This window comes from Furipterus horrens, unplaced genomic scaffold, assembly GCF_987537825.1.
Source record: "Furipterus horrens unplaced genomic scaffold, mFurHor1.1.pri manual_scaffold_11, whole genome shotgun sequence".
In the NCBI taxonomy this organism is placed as follows: domain Eukaryota; kingdom Metazoa; phylum Chordata; class Mammalia; order Chiroptera; family Furipteridae; genus Furipterus; species Furipterus horrens.
Window position 1 is genome coordinate 61,525,463 of NW_028327181.1, and position 17,486 is coordinate 61,542,948.

The window sequence follows — 17,486 nt, forward strand, 5'->3', positions numbered from 1 at the left end:
TTTTGGTTAGAATACATTATGACAATTATACACCACTAATCTCATTAAATGTGTGTAAACCTGTAAGTTTTCATAGTTTTATACATAAGTTTACTGCATTAAACTTTATTTGATTTTGCTTGCCATTTTTTTTGAAAGAACATCTTAAATTAGGGAGAATTCTGTCACTAATTTTGGTCTTTTGATGAACGTTGTTTTCTGTTTTCTTGTTTTGCTTTATCCCTCTGGTTCTCGTGGTTTTGCATAGCATAGATGACAGTTAGCCATTCTAACTTAATTCTAACACCCAGTTCCATGATATTAGACATCTGACTGCAGGCTGTAGTTTGTAGGTGTTGAAGTAAGCTGAATAGTAAGAAAAGTGTCTGCAGTTTAAGTTATGGGGAAGAGCTCATGTCAGAGGTTTGTGTGCTTACTGCATACAAGCTTTCCTCAAAATTACCATTTTTATGCATGCACTCAGGTCTTTAGGGTGATAATTATTTGATTAGGGACCATCTGAGAAAAAACTGGGCCAAAGGGAAAAATCATGGTGCTCTGTCTCTTGAGAAGTAGGTTCAGCTCCTAAATAGGTCACTGAGGGTACAACTGGAAGGCTTCAGCAGCTCAAGTCAGCACTTAGCTGTGGCACCAAACCACCACAGCAGTTTGACAGTGTGCCCAGGAGATTACTTCAGTCGTGGGGGGTGGGGGGTGGGGGCAGGGGGCGGGGCTTTGAGGTTTATGAGTGTAATTGGAGGAGGGGAGAAGGTAAGGGTAAAATTAGGAAGGAATAACCCCTGTGCTATTCTGGCTCAAATAATAGCATTATTTTCCTTCCTTGCCCCACCCCCACCCCCGTGCTTTTTTTTTTTTTTTAAATAGAAGACCCAGTCAGAGGAGGGTAAATGAAGCAGAAATTCTCCTTAGGGAAAGCAGCTGTGTCTTAAGTAGAAACCTCTATATACAGAGTGGGTCAGAAGTAGGTTTACAGTTTGTATGGAAAATAATACAATAATTAATAAATAATAATACATGTATTCACAGCTGTAAACCTACTTTTGACCCACCCTGTATTTAGTTAGATTTCAAATAAGGACATTGTTGGTATTTTTTAATTTTTCCCAGCCTTTGTAGAATTTTAGGTCCAATATCTATAAGTTGTAAATTAGTCCAGATTCCCTGAGCTGTGTCTGCGAGAATAGTGTGGCCTGGCTATTACCTTGTTCTTGATAGTCCACTAAAATTTGGCCACAGAACAGTACTTAGTTTTCTATACATCTGAACTTTTCTGGAATACACAATTATAATTATTGTTTCCTCTTTCCAATGGAATGTTTCCTAGGAGTGTTAGAAGTGACTATTGAGGCCAGAATGTTGACTCTTTTCTAGAACAGGTGAGCTTCTACATCTATCAATCATGAGATGAATGAATGGAGCCCATTTTTAAAATGTTTGTGGCCAGCCCATATTTTATTCTAGAGAAGCCAGGATTGCAAGAATAGCCAAACCAGTAACAGATCAGGCCGTGCAGTACCCAGGTTCGGCTTGTAGAGAAGTTAGGAGCAAGCACCTGGTATAACTGTTGGTGCTCTACTCTCCCTCCTTCTTTCCTTACACTAACTTGTTATCCTCTTCTCCAGGTGTCCTTCACTGGGAGGGTGGCACAGGCCAGCTTACTTAGTAGGCAATAAAATTTGGGAGCACAGTCAGCTAGTTTGAAAGGATTGTATGCCTGTGGAAATGACGCAACTCGCTAAGTTTCTCAATGGGGCATTTGTAATGGCCTGGCACTTCATTGGACTCCTTGTTAACATTGCTACTGAGGCTTTGCATGAAAAAATCAACAGTCCTTGTACTTTTTACTTTGTGGCATTAGCTGTATTTGAGTCAGGAACTGGGATGAAGGATGGTAAGGAATTAAAGTTCAGGGGACCCCCACCCCTATGAACTTTATGCTTCCATCTCTCCAATATTCCTCAATATGACCATCTTTCCTGCCTTTGAAAGGCAGATCATACTGAAGATAAAAACTGATGACCACACAAGTGTCCAGAGGAAGCTTACTATTTCTTCTGACATTTAAATTTCATTAAATTTTGTTCCTTTGATAGATAGACCATTAAATTTGGTTATATTAATATAACTTTAAATTTCAATTAAAAAAAATATTTTTAAGTTAAACTTTACCCAGACCTCTTGGCTTTTCCAGGACAGTAGCTGGTTTCAACTTATAAAAGGCTTGGCCCTGGCCAGGTGGGTCAATTGGTTGGAACATCATCCCATACACCAAAAAATTGCAGGTTTGATCCCCAGTCAGGGCACATACAGGAGGCAACCAGTTGATATTTCTCTCTCATATTGATGTTTCTCTTTGTCCAAAAAAATATCAGTAGAAACATATCCTCAGGTTAGGGTTTTATAAAAATGTATAAAAGGCATGTTTTCTGTACTCACAGGTTCCTTTATAGATCAAGATGGCTGCTAGGAGTCTGAGACCTGATTTTGCTCCTGCTAGCAGTCACTTTTACTCCCATTTTGGCCAGTACCAGCACATTTCCTGAGCTAGCCGAGGGCATCAGAGCCAGTCTGAGGGAGTAGTCGTGTTCTGAACATGTATTGTCTTTTGTAATTGGTATTGCATAATGCCATTAAATATAATTGTAGGATTTTTATCTGGTAGTGGACCTCAGATAGATGGATGAGACCTATGAACTGTGAAATTAAAATTCGAAACTGCTCAGTGCTGTTTTCTTGCTGAACACCCTGCCACCACCAAAAAAGGGAGGTGATACACAGATAATGTTAGGGGCCAGTGTGATCTTTCTTAGTCTGATATTTTATTTCATCTGAAACTTCCATGTATAGCTGGAGAGCTTCTGAGGCTTGGAGAATGATGTGTTATGACAGGAGGGATACTACCAGCTCATGCAACTGATCTCTTTTGGAAGAGAACCCAAATGGAAGGCTGTTGGTATATTGTTGTACAGATATGCTGTTTATGTAGTTTTCCTGTTAAGTGTTTGTGTTAAATAAAATATTTTGTCAGTCTAGGAAGAGAAAATGGAGAATATTCTTTCTTAACTATTTTTTATCCACTTGCTTCTTTTTGTCCTAACACATATACCAAAGCTTTTAATTTGATTTAAAAATATTTGCATGTTTCTCTGGCTGTCTTTGGCTCAAGTTTTAAAATGTCAATGTCACTTAACTGCGTGGATAGTTGCAGACTATACATCAGTAACCTAGCATATTTTAAAAAACAAGTCCAGAACACAAACACCATTTTTATCTGCATGTTATAATGTAAAAAACAGGTCTTTGAAATAAAAGGGAGTCTTTCCGCTTCCCTATCTCCCTCTCTTTCAGCTCTTCCCTCCTCCCTTTGTTCTTCTGTTCCCCTCCCCCTTCTCCCTTCCAGTTCCATATTGAAAAACGGCCTGCACTGGATGGATAATTAATGCAGAGCAACAGGTCCCACTGGCAGGGACTAAATCTGAAGTAAATGTTAATGTTGTGCAGGTTCACATGCATTAATAGGCAAGGGACATGAGTGAGGTTAGACTCTGATCAGCCATGCTAGTGTATGACTCGAGATAGATCCTCTTAATTAGAGCCAAGAACCATGACAACTACCAATATCTTCCACCTGCAGTGGTGAGCTGCAGCCTCATTAGTGAATTCTGAAAGAGGCATTTTAACTTAAAATTGGGTCTGTCCTTTGACTATAGTAGGGATCATCTGGCTCCTGGCTTTGAATATTTGACACAGAGAGGTTTGTCAGTGCAGGCTTTACATTTAGCTGAGGCATGTGTATTTGTGGTTTTCTTTTTGATAACTCCCGAAATAGACCTACGTGGACATCCTCATCAGCAATGAAGATGGGTCATTTGGGTTTGTCTAGATGCTGGAGTTCTACTGCAGAGGTTGGCCTAGGAGCTTTAGTTTTGAAAAATTAATGCCCTTGACCAGCTTTCTAATTGGTTTGTGTACAGATATTACTGTTAACAGTTTATAGGCCCTCTTAGGCCTCACAGAGAGTTACATCAAACTCTGAGACACATATCCTTTAATTGTACAGTCTGAAGATTTAGAGCTCTGTTGTTACGAACTATTTTATAGCTAACAGGATGTCTTTAATATCAGGTAGTGGTTAAAATTAACAGCGAGCCCTGGCTGGCGTGGCTCAGTTGGTTGGAAAACCAAAAGGTCGGCAGTTTGGTTCCTGGTCAGGGCACATGCCTGGATTGTGGCGGGTCCCTGGTAGGGGCGGATGTGAGAAGCAACCAATTGGTGTTTCTCTCCCTCTTTTTCTCCTCCCTTCCCTTTTATTAAATAAAAAATAAATAAATAATGAATTGGAAAGCAGTGAACAGCCGTTTCATAGCCAGGAATTGCAGTCCAGCACTTTTTAGCATGTGATCTGGAAGGAAACATCTGCAAGCAGTGACAATGGGAAGGAGCTCTATCTTCAGGGGGCACTCTCTTCTCTGCCATGAAGAAGAGTGCCTGTCTCAAAGCACTACAAGCCATATTCTTCTGAAGCCAGAAAATAGAAGTCCTTGGCCTGTTGGCTAAAGAGCCACCAGTTTCCCAAGACAAGCCTGCTCACATGCCAAAGACAACTGTTCCAGGGCTCACCTTAATTCTCAGGACTTGGACAGTCCTTAGAAGTAATCTAAAGGTTCAAATACTATTGTGTATATATGGACTTAAACATCTATGCCCAGGAAAAGTTTCCTACTCCCAGAACCTTCCTTTCATCAAGCAGTTTTTCAAAATGCAGAAATTATACCTGCTTCTATTAAAACTAGTTTCTTTCTGAGTTCCTTGAGATCCTAACTTCATTTTTAAAGGATTACTGGCTGAATGATAATTTGCTGAATAGCTCTTGATTGTGGAAAAAGTAGGGAGAAGGCCACTGTCACTTTCAGGTACCTAATGATCAAATTTTTTAGCTCTTTGCTGAGTTTGGCATCCATGAGCTATTGAGTTTTGTATGGCAAGAATTAGTTTGTAGTTGATTGTTTGTGGTCTTATTGACAACTATCCTTCTCATGAATCTAGCCTGTGATCCTGGAGAGCAAGGACCATGTCAGAAATCTCACCACCTAATATATTGCCTAGCATAAAATAAATGTCTAATAAGTGCTTGAGTGTACAAATGACTTTGATCTTCTCTCCCCAAAAGGCTATGTTTCTTGATGGGGTAGATCATAACTTTGTTTGCTTTATGTCCTTCCTTCAGTGTGACACCTGTGTGGCATTGGTTAGTAAGCAATGGGAACTCAGTAAATATTGACTGGTATAGAAGAAAATGCTCAACCTTGAGGTTAATGAAGATACCCTGATGGATATTCCAATGTGTTCCCCAGAAATAATTACTTAAAGGTTCTCTAAAAACAGCTTGGACTCAAGATATGAAAGAACCAGGGAACGGATTTGGGTTCTAACTCTGCTACTTCCAGGCTCCATGGCTTTAGATAAGTTAGTTTCCTCACCTTTGTGATGGGAATAAGAATTAATTCTCACAATATGGTGGTGAAAATCAAATAAGAGCATCTGTGAAAACACTTTGTGAACTGTAATACACTATCTAGATGTAAAATGAGATTATCACTGTGCTGTTTCTAAGCTTCAGTGATTGAGAAGCATTGTTCTTACAAGCAGCACTGGCTCATTATAGTGTTTTCATGGTTTTCACTGCTGAGCAGCGGAAACTGAGGATGATTTCAGCACTACCTGACTTTTAGCTTTTAATGATTTCCTTTAGTAGAGAATGGCCCTCAGCACTCCATCTTCATTGATATCTGAGGATGAGAGGGAACTGAGACAGAGCCTTGGTTTTTGTTGTTGTTTTTGTTTTTGTCTTTTTTTTTTTTTTTGACAGGAATATCATGATTTTGAAAACTCTGGCATGCATGTACAAGCATACTTTGTTTTATTGCACTTCACAGATACTTTGTTTCTTACAAATTAAAGACCCTCTCACAGCAAAAATATTACAACTCGCTGAAGGCTAAAATGATGGTTAGAATTTTTTTAACAAAGTATTTTCTAATTAAGATATATATGTTGTCGTTTTTTTTTAGATAGTGCTATTGCACACTTAATAGACTACAGTTTAATGTAAACATAACTTTTATATGCACTGGGGAACCAAAAAAATTGTGTCACTCTATTGTGATACTTCATTTTATTGCAGTGGTCTAGAATTGGACCTGCAATATCTCCAAGGTATGCCTGTAGTCATTTCAAAGTTGCACACTAAATTTATGGGTACATCCTTTTAGGGGAAGGAGCTTTAAGATGAACTGCTGAGGTGAAGTCCTCAGGATTTATACTTGAGTCCCCTGAGGATATAGAATCTCTTTTCTCCCTGGAATCCTTTCCTTGCTGGCAGTATTTGATATGGAACAAAACTAGTCTGTTTGCAAAACAGCCTTTTTTGGGAACTAGTTCCTGAGCTTACCTCAATGACAGTCTGTCTTTCCTGGAGATATTTTATGAATCGGTTTCCCTGTGAGTTGAAAAACTGCCTTCTAAATTGCTTGAAAGGAATTGCTAGGAGCAAAGAGGAAATATCATTACTGTATGTGAAAGCTTTATGATGGGCAATTCCTGTGTACCTGCTATGCCTATGATGATCGTTTTCTAGAAACATAGACCTTGCTTCCTTTTCAATCTCATCTTAGATATTACTACCTTACCTCAAGATAACCACATTTTCAAATTTATTTCTGGCTCTAAGAAAGCAGCAAAATCCCAGCAAGGCCTTACTCTGTTAAGTGTTCATCCTGGAGATAACCCTAAACTCATAGCCTTCATCCTACACTTTAGGACAGACAAGAGGAGCCTGTGGCCATAACCAACAATTCTTAAAAATGTGTCTTCTTAAACTTATCCCTAGAAGTGATCTTTTAGAAACCAACCAGGAGCTACTTTTCAGAGCCTCTTTTTTTTTTTTAAGTATAATTTATTGATTATGCTGTTACAGTTGTCCCAATTTCTTTTCCCTTTGCTCTCATCCACCCAGTACTCTTCTTCCCACCGGCAACACCACCCCCCTTAGCTCATGTCGATGGGTCTTGCATATAAGGTCTTTGGTTTCACCCTTTCCTGTATTATTCTTAACACCCCCCTGTCTATTTTGTACCAACCAATTATGCTTCTTAATCCCTGCACCATTTCCCCATTTCTCCCTCTTCCGCCTCCCAGCTGATAACCCTCCAAATGATCTCCAAACCTATGATTTTGTTCCTAATCTTGTTGTTTAGTTAGTTTGTTTTTGTTTTTGTTTTTGTTTTTTTAGGTTCTGTTGTTAATAGTTCTGAGTTTGTTGTCATTTTAATGTTCATAGTTTTGATCCTCTTTTTCTTAAATAAGTCCCTGTAATATTTCATATAATAATAGCTTGGTGATGATGAAGTCCTTCAGCTTTACCTTGTCTGGGAAGCACTTTATCTGCCCTTCCATTCTAAATGATAGCTTTGCTGGATAAAGTAATCTTGGTTGTAAGTCCTTGCTTTTCATTACATTGAATACCTCTTGCCAGTCCCTTCTTGCCTGCAAAGTTTCTTTTGAGAAATTAGCTGATAATCTTATAGGAACCCTTTTGTAAGTAACTATCTTCTTTCCTCTTCCTGCTTTTAATAGTCTCTTTATCTTGAACCTTTGGCATTTTAATTATGATGTGTCTTGGTGTGGTCCTCTTTGGGTCTAGCTTGTTTGGGACTCTGTGCTTCCTGGACTTGTATGTGTATTTCCTTCACCAAATTTGGGGAGTTTTCCTTCATTTTTTTTATATAAGTTTTCAATTTCTTGCTCTTCCTCTTCTCCTTCTGGCACCCCTGTGATTTGAATGTTGGCACGTTTAAAGTTGTCCTAAAGGTTCCTAAGCCTCTCCTCATTTTTTTCAATTCTTGTTTCTTCATTCTATGCTGGTTGACTATTTATTTCTTCCTTAAGTTCCAAATCATTGATTTGAACCCTTGTTTCCTTCCTTCACCATTGGTTTTATGTGGGTTTTTCTTTGTTTCACTTAGCATAGCCTTCACTTTTTCCTTCTGCATTTGCCGTACTCAAGCATATCTGTCAAGCCTGTGAGCATCTTTATCACCAGTGTTTTGAACTCAGTGTCTGTTAGATTGGCTGTCTCGTTGCTTATTTCTCCCACTGGAGCCTTTGATCTGTTTTCTCTTGGGCCATACTTCTCTGTCTCCTCAACTTGACAGGCTCTTTTGTTTGCCTCTGTGTCTTAAGTACAGCTGTCATACCTCTTAACTTTGTAAGGAGCAGAGCCTTAGGTATTAGTCTGTACTGGGCAACCCATTTCACCACTTTGCACAATGTATGTGGGGGAGAGCTCTGAGAGGGAACATTGCTGCTTGCTCAGCACTCGCCCCTTTTCCAGGCACTTCTCCCACTTTCCCTATGGGACTGACACCTCTCTAGCTGTTGCCATGGTTGTGGTTCCCAGAGTGGGTGGATTTGCAGACATTCTATGACTGTGGGGGCCCTCTATAAACAAACAAACTCTGCTGAGAGACCAGCAGTTTCTTCCTCCGCCCCAACTCCTAGTTTTGCAGTCAGAAGCAATGAGGCTTTGTTTTCCCCAGCACTGGAACCATGAACTGCTCAGTGTGGTCTGGTGCTAGAAGTGCTCCCCAGGTGTCCCTCCCTACTTTTTTTTAATGTTTACTGTGCTTTCTGCCAGCCGGCCACAACCACTGTCACCGCCACCGCCACACCGTGTCCTCTCTGCCCTAGCTCTGTCCCTCTCACCTGTCTTGATGATTATTCTTTATATCTTTGTCAGACTTCCATGGAACTCTAGGTTGTCTCTAGTTTTGAGGTAGTTGTATTCCTTTTTAGTTGTGGAGGGAGATGCAGCGCGTCTACCTACGCCTTCATCTTGGCCAGAGGTCCTGAGAGCCTCTTAATAAAAACATTAAGCATTTTAATCCTGTATTAAGAAAGAGAAACAAGAAATCAAGTTGTTTAAAGGAGATTTAGTTCTGACCATGTGGCTCAATTGGTTTGAGCATTGTACCATGCACCAAAGGGATGCTGGTTCAATTCCTGGTCAGAACACGTACTAGGTTGTGGGTTCAAATCACCGGTTGGGGTGCATATATCAGGCAAACCAATCGATGTTTCCCCCAGTCCTTCCTCTTTTTCTTAAGAAAATAATCAATGAAAACATGTCCTTGGGAGAAGATTTATAAATAAATAATAAAAGATTTAAATTAGTAGGTTGGGTTGGTTTAGTATGAAGTTCAGATGTGCAAGTATCAACTTTCATGTCTTATTGTTTTGTGACTTAGGAAACATAAGTAATTTTATGCATGATTGAATTTCCTAAACAAGCACTTGCCCAATTGTATTGCCTTGCCTCATGACTTTGGAGGGACTACCCTCACTTCCCATTCTTTTAGTGTTCCCCAGTTCTTGAAGGGTTTATTAAGTACCTACTGTGTGCCAGACATTGTGCAGAATGTGGAAGTAGAAAGGTAAATGAGGCATAGGGGAGGGATTTGGATACATAATATAGTTTCAATACAGTGTGTCACAGATGCCGTAGGGAATCAGGGTCTGTCAGAGAAGACATCTGACTTAACCCCCAAAAGATAAGGAGTCCACCAGGTGAAGGAGTGGGGGAAGATCAGCTTTTGTGATTGTGGGTAGTGGCTCTGAAATGTACAGAGATAGTTGAGAAACAGTATGGGCTATGTAGGGAGCCACTGGGCTTAATGGAGCTGGAGAAAGAGGCAGGGTTCTGGCCACAGAGGTCCTACCTGCAGTACTGATGTGCTTGAACTTTATCTTGTAATGGGTGTTGTGATATTAATTTGGAGAGTGATATGATTAGAACTGTGTGTCAAATAAATCATTCTGCGAGCAGTGTTGGGCGTAGTTTGGGGGAAGAAGCATGAAGGGTGGCCAGGAGGTCGTTCACCTTTTGGTAAAAGATCTAAGCCTGGTACCACCTTGCCTCACCCTTCTCTGCTTTACATGTGGTGTAGGGTGTCTTGGTACAAAGCCAGTGGACAGATGAAAAGAAATGATGAAAAACAGTATCAAAAGTGACAGCCCTTTCAGAGTTAATATGACAGCTGCTGAAGCATAGCAGAGTCTGTAGGCCTTTGCAGATTACATGCGTGCATTTCATTAGTGTGGGTGTGGCCTATGCAGAAATACATTGGAGAGAACAAAGGTAGACTTTACAGATGACATTTGCCTATGGTCCTCCAGAGCTTGAAGACCTATCCCCACAGGCCAGTGTGCCTCCAATTTTTTCCTTCCTAATTAGGATCCTCCTCTGATTTCACCAAGGAAACAGGGAAGAAAGGGAGCAGTGAGTTGTGAAGACTTGCTGGGCATCCTGACATGCATGCTCAGGGCTCTAGGGAAGCATGGAGCTAGGAAAACTTGCCAGCCCACTGCTCCTTTCGGTAGTAATGGTAAAGCACGATAGCAGTAAGCCCTAGGACTTACAGGAGAGTCCTTATATATTCAACCTTGAAGTGCTTTTTTAGTATTTTCTCATAGTCTTTGAAGAAAAATTTCATCCTTACCATTCCAAGTAGACAACTCCAGTGACCAAATGTAGGAATTTCTTAAGTATAAATGAATGTGGCCTTATTCTGTATAGCAGTGGTTTTCGAACTTCGGTGTTGAGCATAATCTTCTGGAGGATTTGTTAAACATAAATTGCTGAGCCCTACCTCCAGGATTTATGAGTCAGTGGGCCTGGAGTGAAGTCTCAGAATTTGCATTTCTAATAAGTTCCCAGATGATAATGCTGTTGCAGAGACCACACTTTGAGGACAGCTACTGCATAGGAATAAATGTGGCCCTTCCAAGGACTTAATAAAGTCTCATATGGCTCTTGGTGTGACCTTAATGGAAATCAGTGATCTGTAGAATCAGTAAGGCCAGCCCTACACAGCTTTAATTTTGATTCAGTATTGACTTACTGAGTGACTACTGTATACACAGCCTCTTGTAAAGATACAAAGAGGGAAGAGATTCAGTCCTTGTCTTGCTTACTCTAATAAAAGAAATAAGAGAACTATCACATAAGGGAAAGCATGAGAAGTGCCAGAAGTGAACTGGAACCATGCAGCCCAGGGGTCTAGGATGTCTGAGTAATCCCGGAAGAACACACCGAGGAGCTGTCCTCAGTTATTTGTTGTTACATGACAGATTACCTCAAACTCCTTGGCTTAAAACAGATACTAGTTATTACCACTCACAAGTCTGTGTATTGACTGGGCTCAGCTGAGTGGTTTTTCTGTTCAGTGTGTTTGTCTGGTGCTGTAGTCATGTGGGAGCTCAACTGAGCTGGCGTGGTCCAAGATGACTCAGTCACAGAGCAGTAGCGGTGCTGGCTGTTGGCTTGGAGTTCAGCAGAAGCTGTGAATTGGAATGCCTTAAGTCTCTTCTGTGTGGCCTCTCACAGCATAACAGCAGGGCTCTGAGGTGGGACATTCCAAGCATGTAAAAAACGGAATCTGTATGTCTCTTTAAGAACCCAGCCTTGGAAATTATATTATCACTTCTGCTGCATTCTATTCGTCAAAACAAGACACAAGACAAGCCCCATTCAAGAAGAAGGATATTGACTACCTCTGGGTGGAAGGAGTATCAAAGAATTTGCAGTCTCTTTAATCTACCATAGGCTGATTGAGGCAGGCCTTACAGGATGAACAGGGTTTTTTGTTGTTGTTGTTGTTTTAGTAAATACTTTATTTATTTATTTTTAGAAAGAGGGGAAGGGAGAGAGAAAGAGAGGGAGAGAAACATGAATGTGTGATAGCCTCTCACACACCCCTAGTGGGGAACCTGGCCCGCAACCCAGGCCTGTGCCCTGACTGGAAATCAAACCAGCAACACTTTAGTTTGCAGGCCGGTACTCAATCCACTGAGCTACACCAGCTAGGGCATGAATAGGGTTTTGACAGGTATGGCTTTCTAGGGGCAGAGTGTTCTAGAGGAAGAAATTGCAAGTCTTCGATCTGACTAGGGGGCCGGGTACCCAACAAGGGCTTGGAAAATGAAATAGGACCATGTTTAGAAGTCTTTGAACAGCAGGCTGAAGAGCTTGGACTTAACTAACAGACTGAAAAGAGTGCGGAGGACCTATCAGTGGTTTTATTAGCATGGTCATAGTTTGCAAATGACTCTCAAGGTTCCAAACTGGTTCTCTATATCCTTCTCTGTAAACCCAGTGTTAATAGCTCTGAATTTGACTTAATCTTTCTAAGATGTGGGGAAGGGATGCTCCCTCTTTAGGTTATTGTAAATGATGCCAAGTAAGCATTTTGAAGCATGAGAGCCATAGCAGTGCTGCAGCACTAGCCAAAATAGGCATGGAGAGACATGCAGCTTTGTGCCAGGCCTAGCTAAAAGACTTTTTCCTGCTGCTTCAAAGGGTTAGTTAGTTACTTAGTCTTGCCCTTGTCTTTTCCCTGCAGTAACCCTCCACTGAGTGAAGAGATGTTGCCTCCTGGAGAGTGGATGTGTCACCGGTGCACTGTTCGTCGAAAGGTAATAATGCTGCTTTCTGAAGGCTTTACTCAGAATGCTGGATCTAGAGCACTGATATTCTAGAGCTAAGATGGCCTGGCCCTGAAGGCATTTCTGTCCCTTCTTCTTATCTCTTCCAGCCCTGGAATCACCCATATTCTCTTCATGGTGACTCTTTGGAATCCAATAGGGCCTAAAATCCATACATGGGCTGCTGAAATGGGCAGAAGAGGTGTGTTAATTTACTAAGCCATGTTCATTCAATAGTGACAGGAGAAGTCTAATCTCCTTGTAGACCTCCTGTAAGTGGCCTGAATGTGGCAACTATATCCATGGCTGAAAGTGGCTGAAGATAAAGCAGGCTGCTTCTCCAGCTTGATGAAAAAAAGATTTCTCTCACCCCAAGTCAAATAAGTCACTGGTATTCAAAGGCTTAGCCAGGTGTATTTGGGGCAGGGTGGTGGTGGTGGTGTTTTGAACCCACTTGTACCCCAAGTTGCTTAATCTCTCTTTAGTTCCCCTTTCCTCAGCTTCAGTAATTTGGCACTTCCTTTGAGAATGTTATTTCTGCTGAGAGAGCTTCTGTGGGATGCAAAAGCTAAATTCTCCTTATCAGAAAAGGAAGTAGGTGTGTTTCCACCCAGATTATGAGAGAACCAATCTTCAGATTATAGGCTGTGGATTAGTTTGTTTGAAAATTGTAAACCTCCCCCTACCCTCCCCCCTCACTAATTATATACCAAGTGACTTTCCTTTGTTGTGACATCACTTCTGTTTTCCTGGCCCCTGAACATGATGTCACAATGAATGATGACTTCCTTGGTTGCAGAAACAGGATGAGATGATTCAGAGATTGTGGTTTATGTGTGTAACAGTTTTCAGCCTTTAAGAAGAAGGTAAACAATTAGGCAGACATCATTTTTCAGTGTGTTCACAATGGATCCTATTTAAAAGTGAGCCAAGGCCACTCAGCCACCTAACCACAGCTGTAGTTTGATTTCTCCTAAAGTCCACAAAACAGGCTGTCCTCCAGCCTGTTCATCTCCCAGGATCTCTTCCTGTACATCCTCAGTTAGATTATAGCAGGGCTAGTTAGAGATGCCAGCCAGAAATCCTTTCAGAAACTTGCCATTCAGAAAAACTGGACATGAGGGAGAAGAAGCGAAGCCAGGAAAAGAGGGTGGAGAAGAGGAACTAACATTATTTTAGTGCCTGTGATCTGCTGGATATTTTACATGTTATCTCATTTAATCCACATAGCCATCTATGGGTGCTGGCGGTAGTATCTCCATTTTAGAAAGGAAGAAACTGGTGCTCACAAATGTAGAATAACTTTTAAAATGAATCGACAGAACCAAGATTTGAACCAAATTCTGCCTTAGTCCAAAGCTCTTATTACCTCTATCAATTTTCTGGAAAGGGCTACCTGCTGAGGATTGTAGTATACCTTTTTCTTTTATCATTGTTTTTATTGATTTCAGAAAGAGAGAGGGAAGGAGGAGGAGAAAGGAACATCAATTTGTTGTTTCACTTATTTATGTATTCACTGATTGCTTCTTCCATGTGCCCTGACCCGTAATCTTGGCTGATCGGGATGACACTCTAACCAATTGAGCTACCTGGCCAGGGACAGTATGCTTTTTCTGAAATGCTACTCTGAACTGTTCTCAAATGGTCCTCTTTGCTTACCAGAGCCAAATCTGTCCTTTCCACCACCACCACCTCTTCCCCACTTTGGCCTCCTGTAGTTAACACTGAAGTGGATGAAATGATACATCTTCTGAGCCTCATCAACCTCTGATGTTCAGGTCCTATTCTTAATGGAGGTTAGGTTCTCCCAACTCAGAGCCATCCCTTTCATTTATATGACTCTCTTTATCGTCACCATGTCCCTAAGAAGGGGAGGAGAAAGGTTGTTTTAGACTCACTTTACAGATAGAGAAATTCCTGCCCAACAGCCTGAGTCACCCAAGATCATAAGAAGTTAGTGGCAGAACTAGAACAAGATCCGAGGTCTCCTGACTGGAAACCAGCGGTAAACTTTGATTTAACCACTATTATTTGGAGTACTGGAGGAAAATGTATTGCCAGGCATCTAGTCCTACTGCGTACACTTAGTTTTTTTCCATTTCTCCACCTTTCCATTCAAAGAAGTGTCACTTTCAGACTTCTAGTTAAATTTGAAACATCGAAAGCCACCATGATGACTGCTGAGTCTCTACCCTCCACACACCACCCTTCCACCTTGTAGTGCTGTTACCTTCCAGGCTAGCACCCAGTTTCCCTGGACAGGGAACTCTGCTTGCCTATTTTACCTCTTATCTTTGCTTTTGCATACTTTCTGTATTTTGAATAAAGTTCTTAAAACCATTCAGAAGGTCAGGATGCTGCTCCAAGGCAACTACTGTGATCTCATTGGTTCCCACTATGTTAGTATCACTGAACTTATTCTCACTGTGTTAATTTTTTATTCCTTTACCCCTCTACTTTGCATAGAGATATTGTATATCATATGATGACTTAGAGTAAATGATGTGTGATTTGTATAACTGTTGTAACTTTCCATGCTGTTTGGTCATTCCCTGCAGCAATTGTTTTGCCAGCTTTAGTTAAATTCAGCTATGGTTTTGTGAACTTTAACAGACCTGCGTTCCAAGTCCCTGGCTGAATGAGTCTGTGACTTTCATAATTTTGGTTACTAGTCTAGTAGGACTTTGTAGCATCCATCTCTTTCTAGTTGTGGTACTTTATGTGATGGGCCCACCTATTCATTTGCACAGAAGCGAGAGCAGAAAAAGGAGCTGGGGCATGTTAATGGACTGGTGGACAAATCCAGCAAACGGACTACATCCCCCAGCAGTGACACTGACTTGTTGGACAGATCAGCTAGCAAAACTGAACTCAAGGCCATTGCTCATGCCCGGATCCTGGAGAGGAGAGCCAGCCGGCCTGGCACACCTACATCCAATGCCAGCACAGAGACCCCCACCTCTGAGCAGAACGACGTTGACGAGGACATCATTGATGTGGATGAGGAGCCAGTGGCAGCAGAGCCGGACTATGTGCAGCCTCAGCTAAGGCGGCCCTTTGAGCTGCTGATTGCTGCCGCCATGGAGCGGAACCCCACCCAATTCCAGTTGCCCAATGAACTGACTTGCACCACTGCACTACCAGGTTAGCTGAACCATTATATCTCCTCCCCCACCCCAGCTTTCCCAAAGGATTATTGTCCAGTCAAAGGGCAGTGCTGCCTACGGGGTCACTGTCCGTGTAGCTGCTGTCTCGTGCTTTCCTTGGTTCATCCTAGAGAGATCTTTGAAAGTTTTAGCTTTTATAGTATTTGTTCAGTTTTCTATTTTCCATCCCTCCAGTATCACTTAAAAAAAAAAAAAAGTAATACATTCACATGGTTCAAAAATCAAGAAATATAAAAAGGCTTACAATGAAAAATTTCCCTCCCATTCCTGTGTCATTTGCCAAGTCTGCACCTTCCTACCCCTCACAGATAACCACTGTTTGGTTTTGTATCTCCTAGAATTTCTTTGTACATATATAAGCAAATATAGATATATGCTCATTATTTCCCTCTTAAATAGCATGCTTGATGTACTTTTCTACACTTCGCTTTTTTTACTTCACAATGTCTTGTAGATAGAGATTTTTTCATATTAAGATAGACATTCCTCAGTTTCTCTTAATACTTGCATATATAGTTGCATCCATTATATAGATGTACCATAATTTATTTCATTTCTGGTTTTTCCTAATTGTTTCTATAGTCAGTGCTCCAGCAAATAATTCTGTAAATACATCATTATAGACATGTGAGTGTGTGTCAATAGGATAAATTCTTAATATTAGACTTTCTATATAAATACATAGTTTTGATAGGTATTTTCAAATCTCCCCCTTTTTTTATAAATCAAGAAATGACTTCTACTTGATACCATGAAGCTTCTAGGCTTTATTTTATTCTTCCAGAGAAAGTGAAATTGTAGGTTTAAGAAACCTACTAGCCATTAGGATCCATATGGGATTAAAACTTTTCTGATTTCGGTTAAAATTCAGTGATATTGTAGCCTTTTCCTCAGCCACCTCCATAGAATAGGCTTTTTGACCTACTTCTATTTCTTAGGTGGCCAGTATCTAACCTAGGCGTGTGGCCACTTTACGTTTGCAAAACATTTAGATGTGTTTCTGCCACAGAACAGGTGACTTCTGATCAAGGTTCTGACTTATGTCTCAGTCTCCCTTCTAATTCTTTTACTCACTTGAAACCAGCCCAGGGGGCCTCAGAAAGAGAACCATTTCTAGGCCATAGTGCCTGCTTTTACTGAGACCTCCTTCTTTCATTTATTGTTGTTTCCATATCTCAGGCCAGGAACTCAGCACCTAGAGAAAGTTCACCACCACCAATTTCTCTTCTAGGTTCTAGCAAAAGAAGAAGAAAGGAGGAAACCACAGGGAAAAACGTTAAGAAGACACAGCATGAGTTAGATCACAATGGTCTCGTTCCCTTACCGGTCAAAGTCTGCTTCACGTGTAACAGGTATTTTTCTTCCATACTAAGGGGCTCTTCCTCATATTCAGCAAATGACATTTTTTCTCTCTTCCATCCTGTCTTTTAAACCATGTATGTTAAATGTAGATAACCCATACTTTAATGGTTTGAGAGCAAAGAGACTGAGTGAATAACTGATCAGAGCCTTGAATGTCTTAATAAATTTTCTAAAGAACCACAGTGCCAAAGTACTGTAAACTGTTTTTATAGGGGCTAGAATAAGAGGAGTTTTACTTAAATGGAAATAGGAAATATTTAGGTTAGCTATCAGAAAGAATTCAGTGGAAACAGCAAATAATTTTTAAAGTACTAAAGATGAGTTTAAAAGTAATACAGGTATTGCCCTGGCTAGTGTGGCTTAGTGGATTGAGCGTTGGCCTGCAAACCGAAAGGTTGCTGGTTCAATTCCCAGTCA

At 40.9% G+C, this 17,486-nt stretch overlaps 1 protein-coding gene across 2 annotated transcripts in view; it reads left to right on the forward strand.

Moving 5' to 3' along the window:
* The window catches only part of PHF12 (PHD finger protein 12), a 40,665-nt gene that overhangs the window by 9,843 nt on the left and 13,336 nt on the right, over positions 1–17,486 (forward strand). For both annotated transcript variants that reach the window (XM_090290851.1, XM_090290850.1), the window contains 3 exons: positions 12,459–12,531; positions 15,291–15,684; positions 16,939–17,059. In XM_090290851.1, coding sequence (XP_090146977.1) covers positions 12,459–12,531; positions 15,291–15,684; positions 16,939–17,059 — 588 coding nt within the window. The remainder of the gene's footprint in view (positions 1–12,458; positions 12,532–15,290; positions 15,685–16,938; positions 17,060–17,486) is intronic.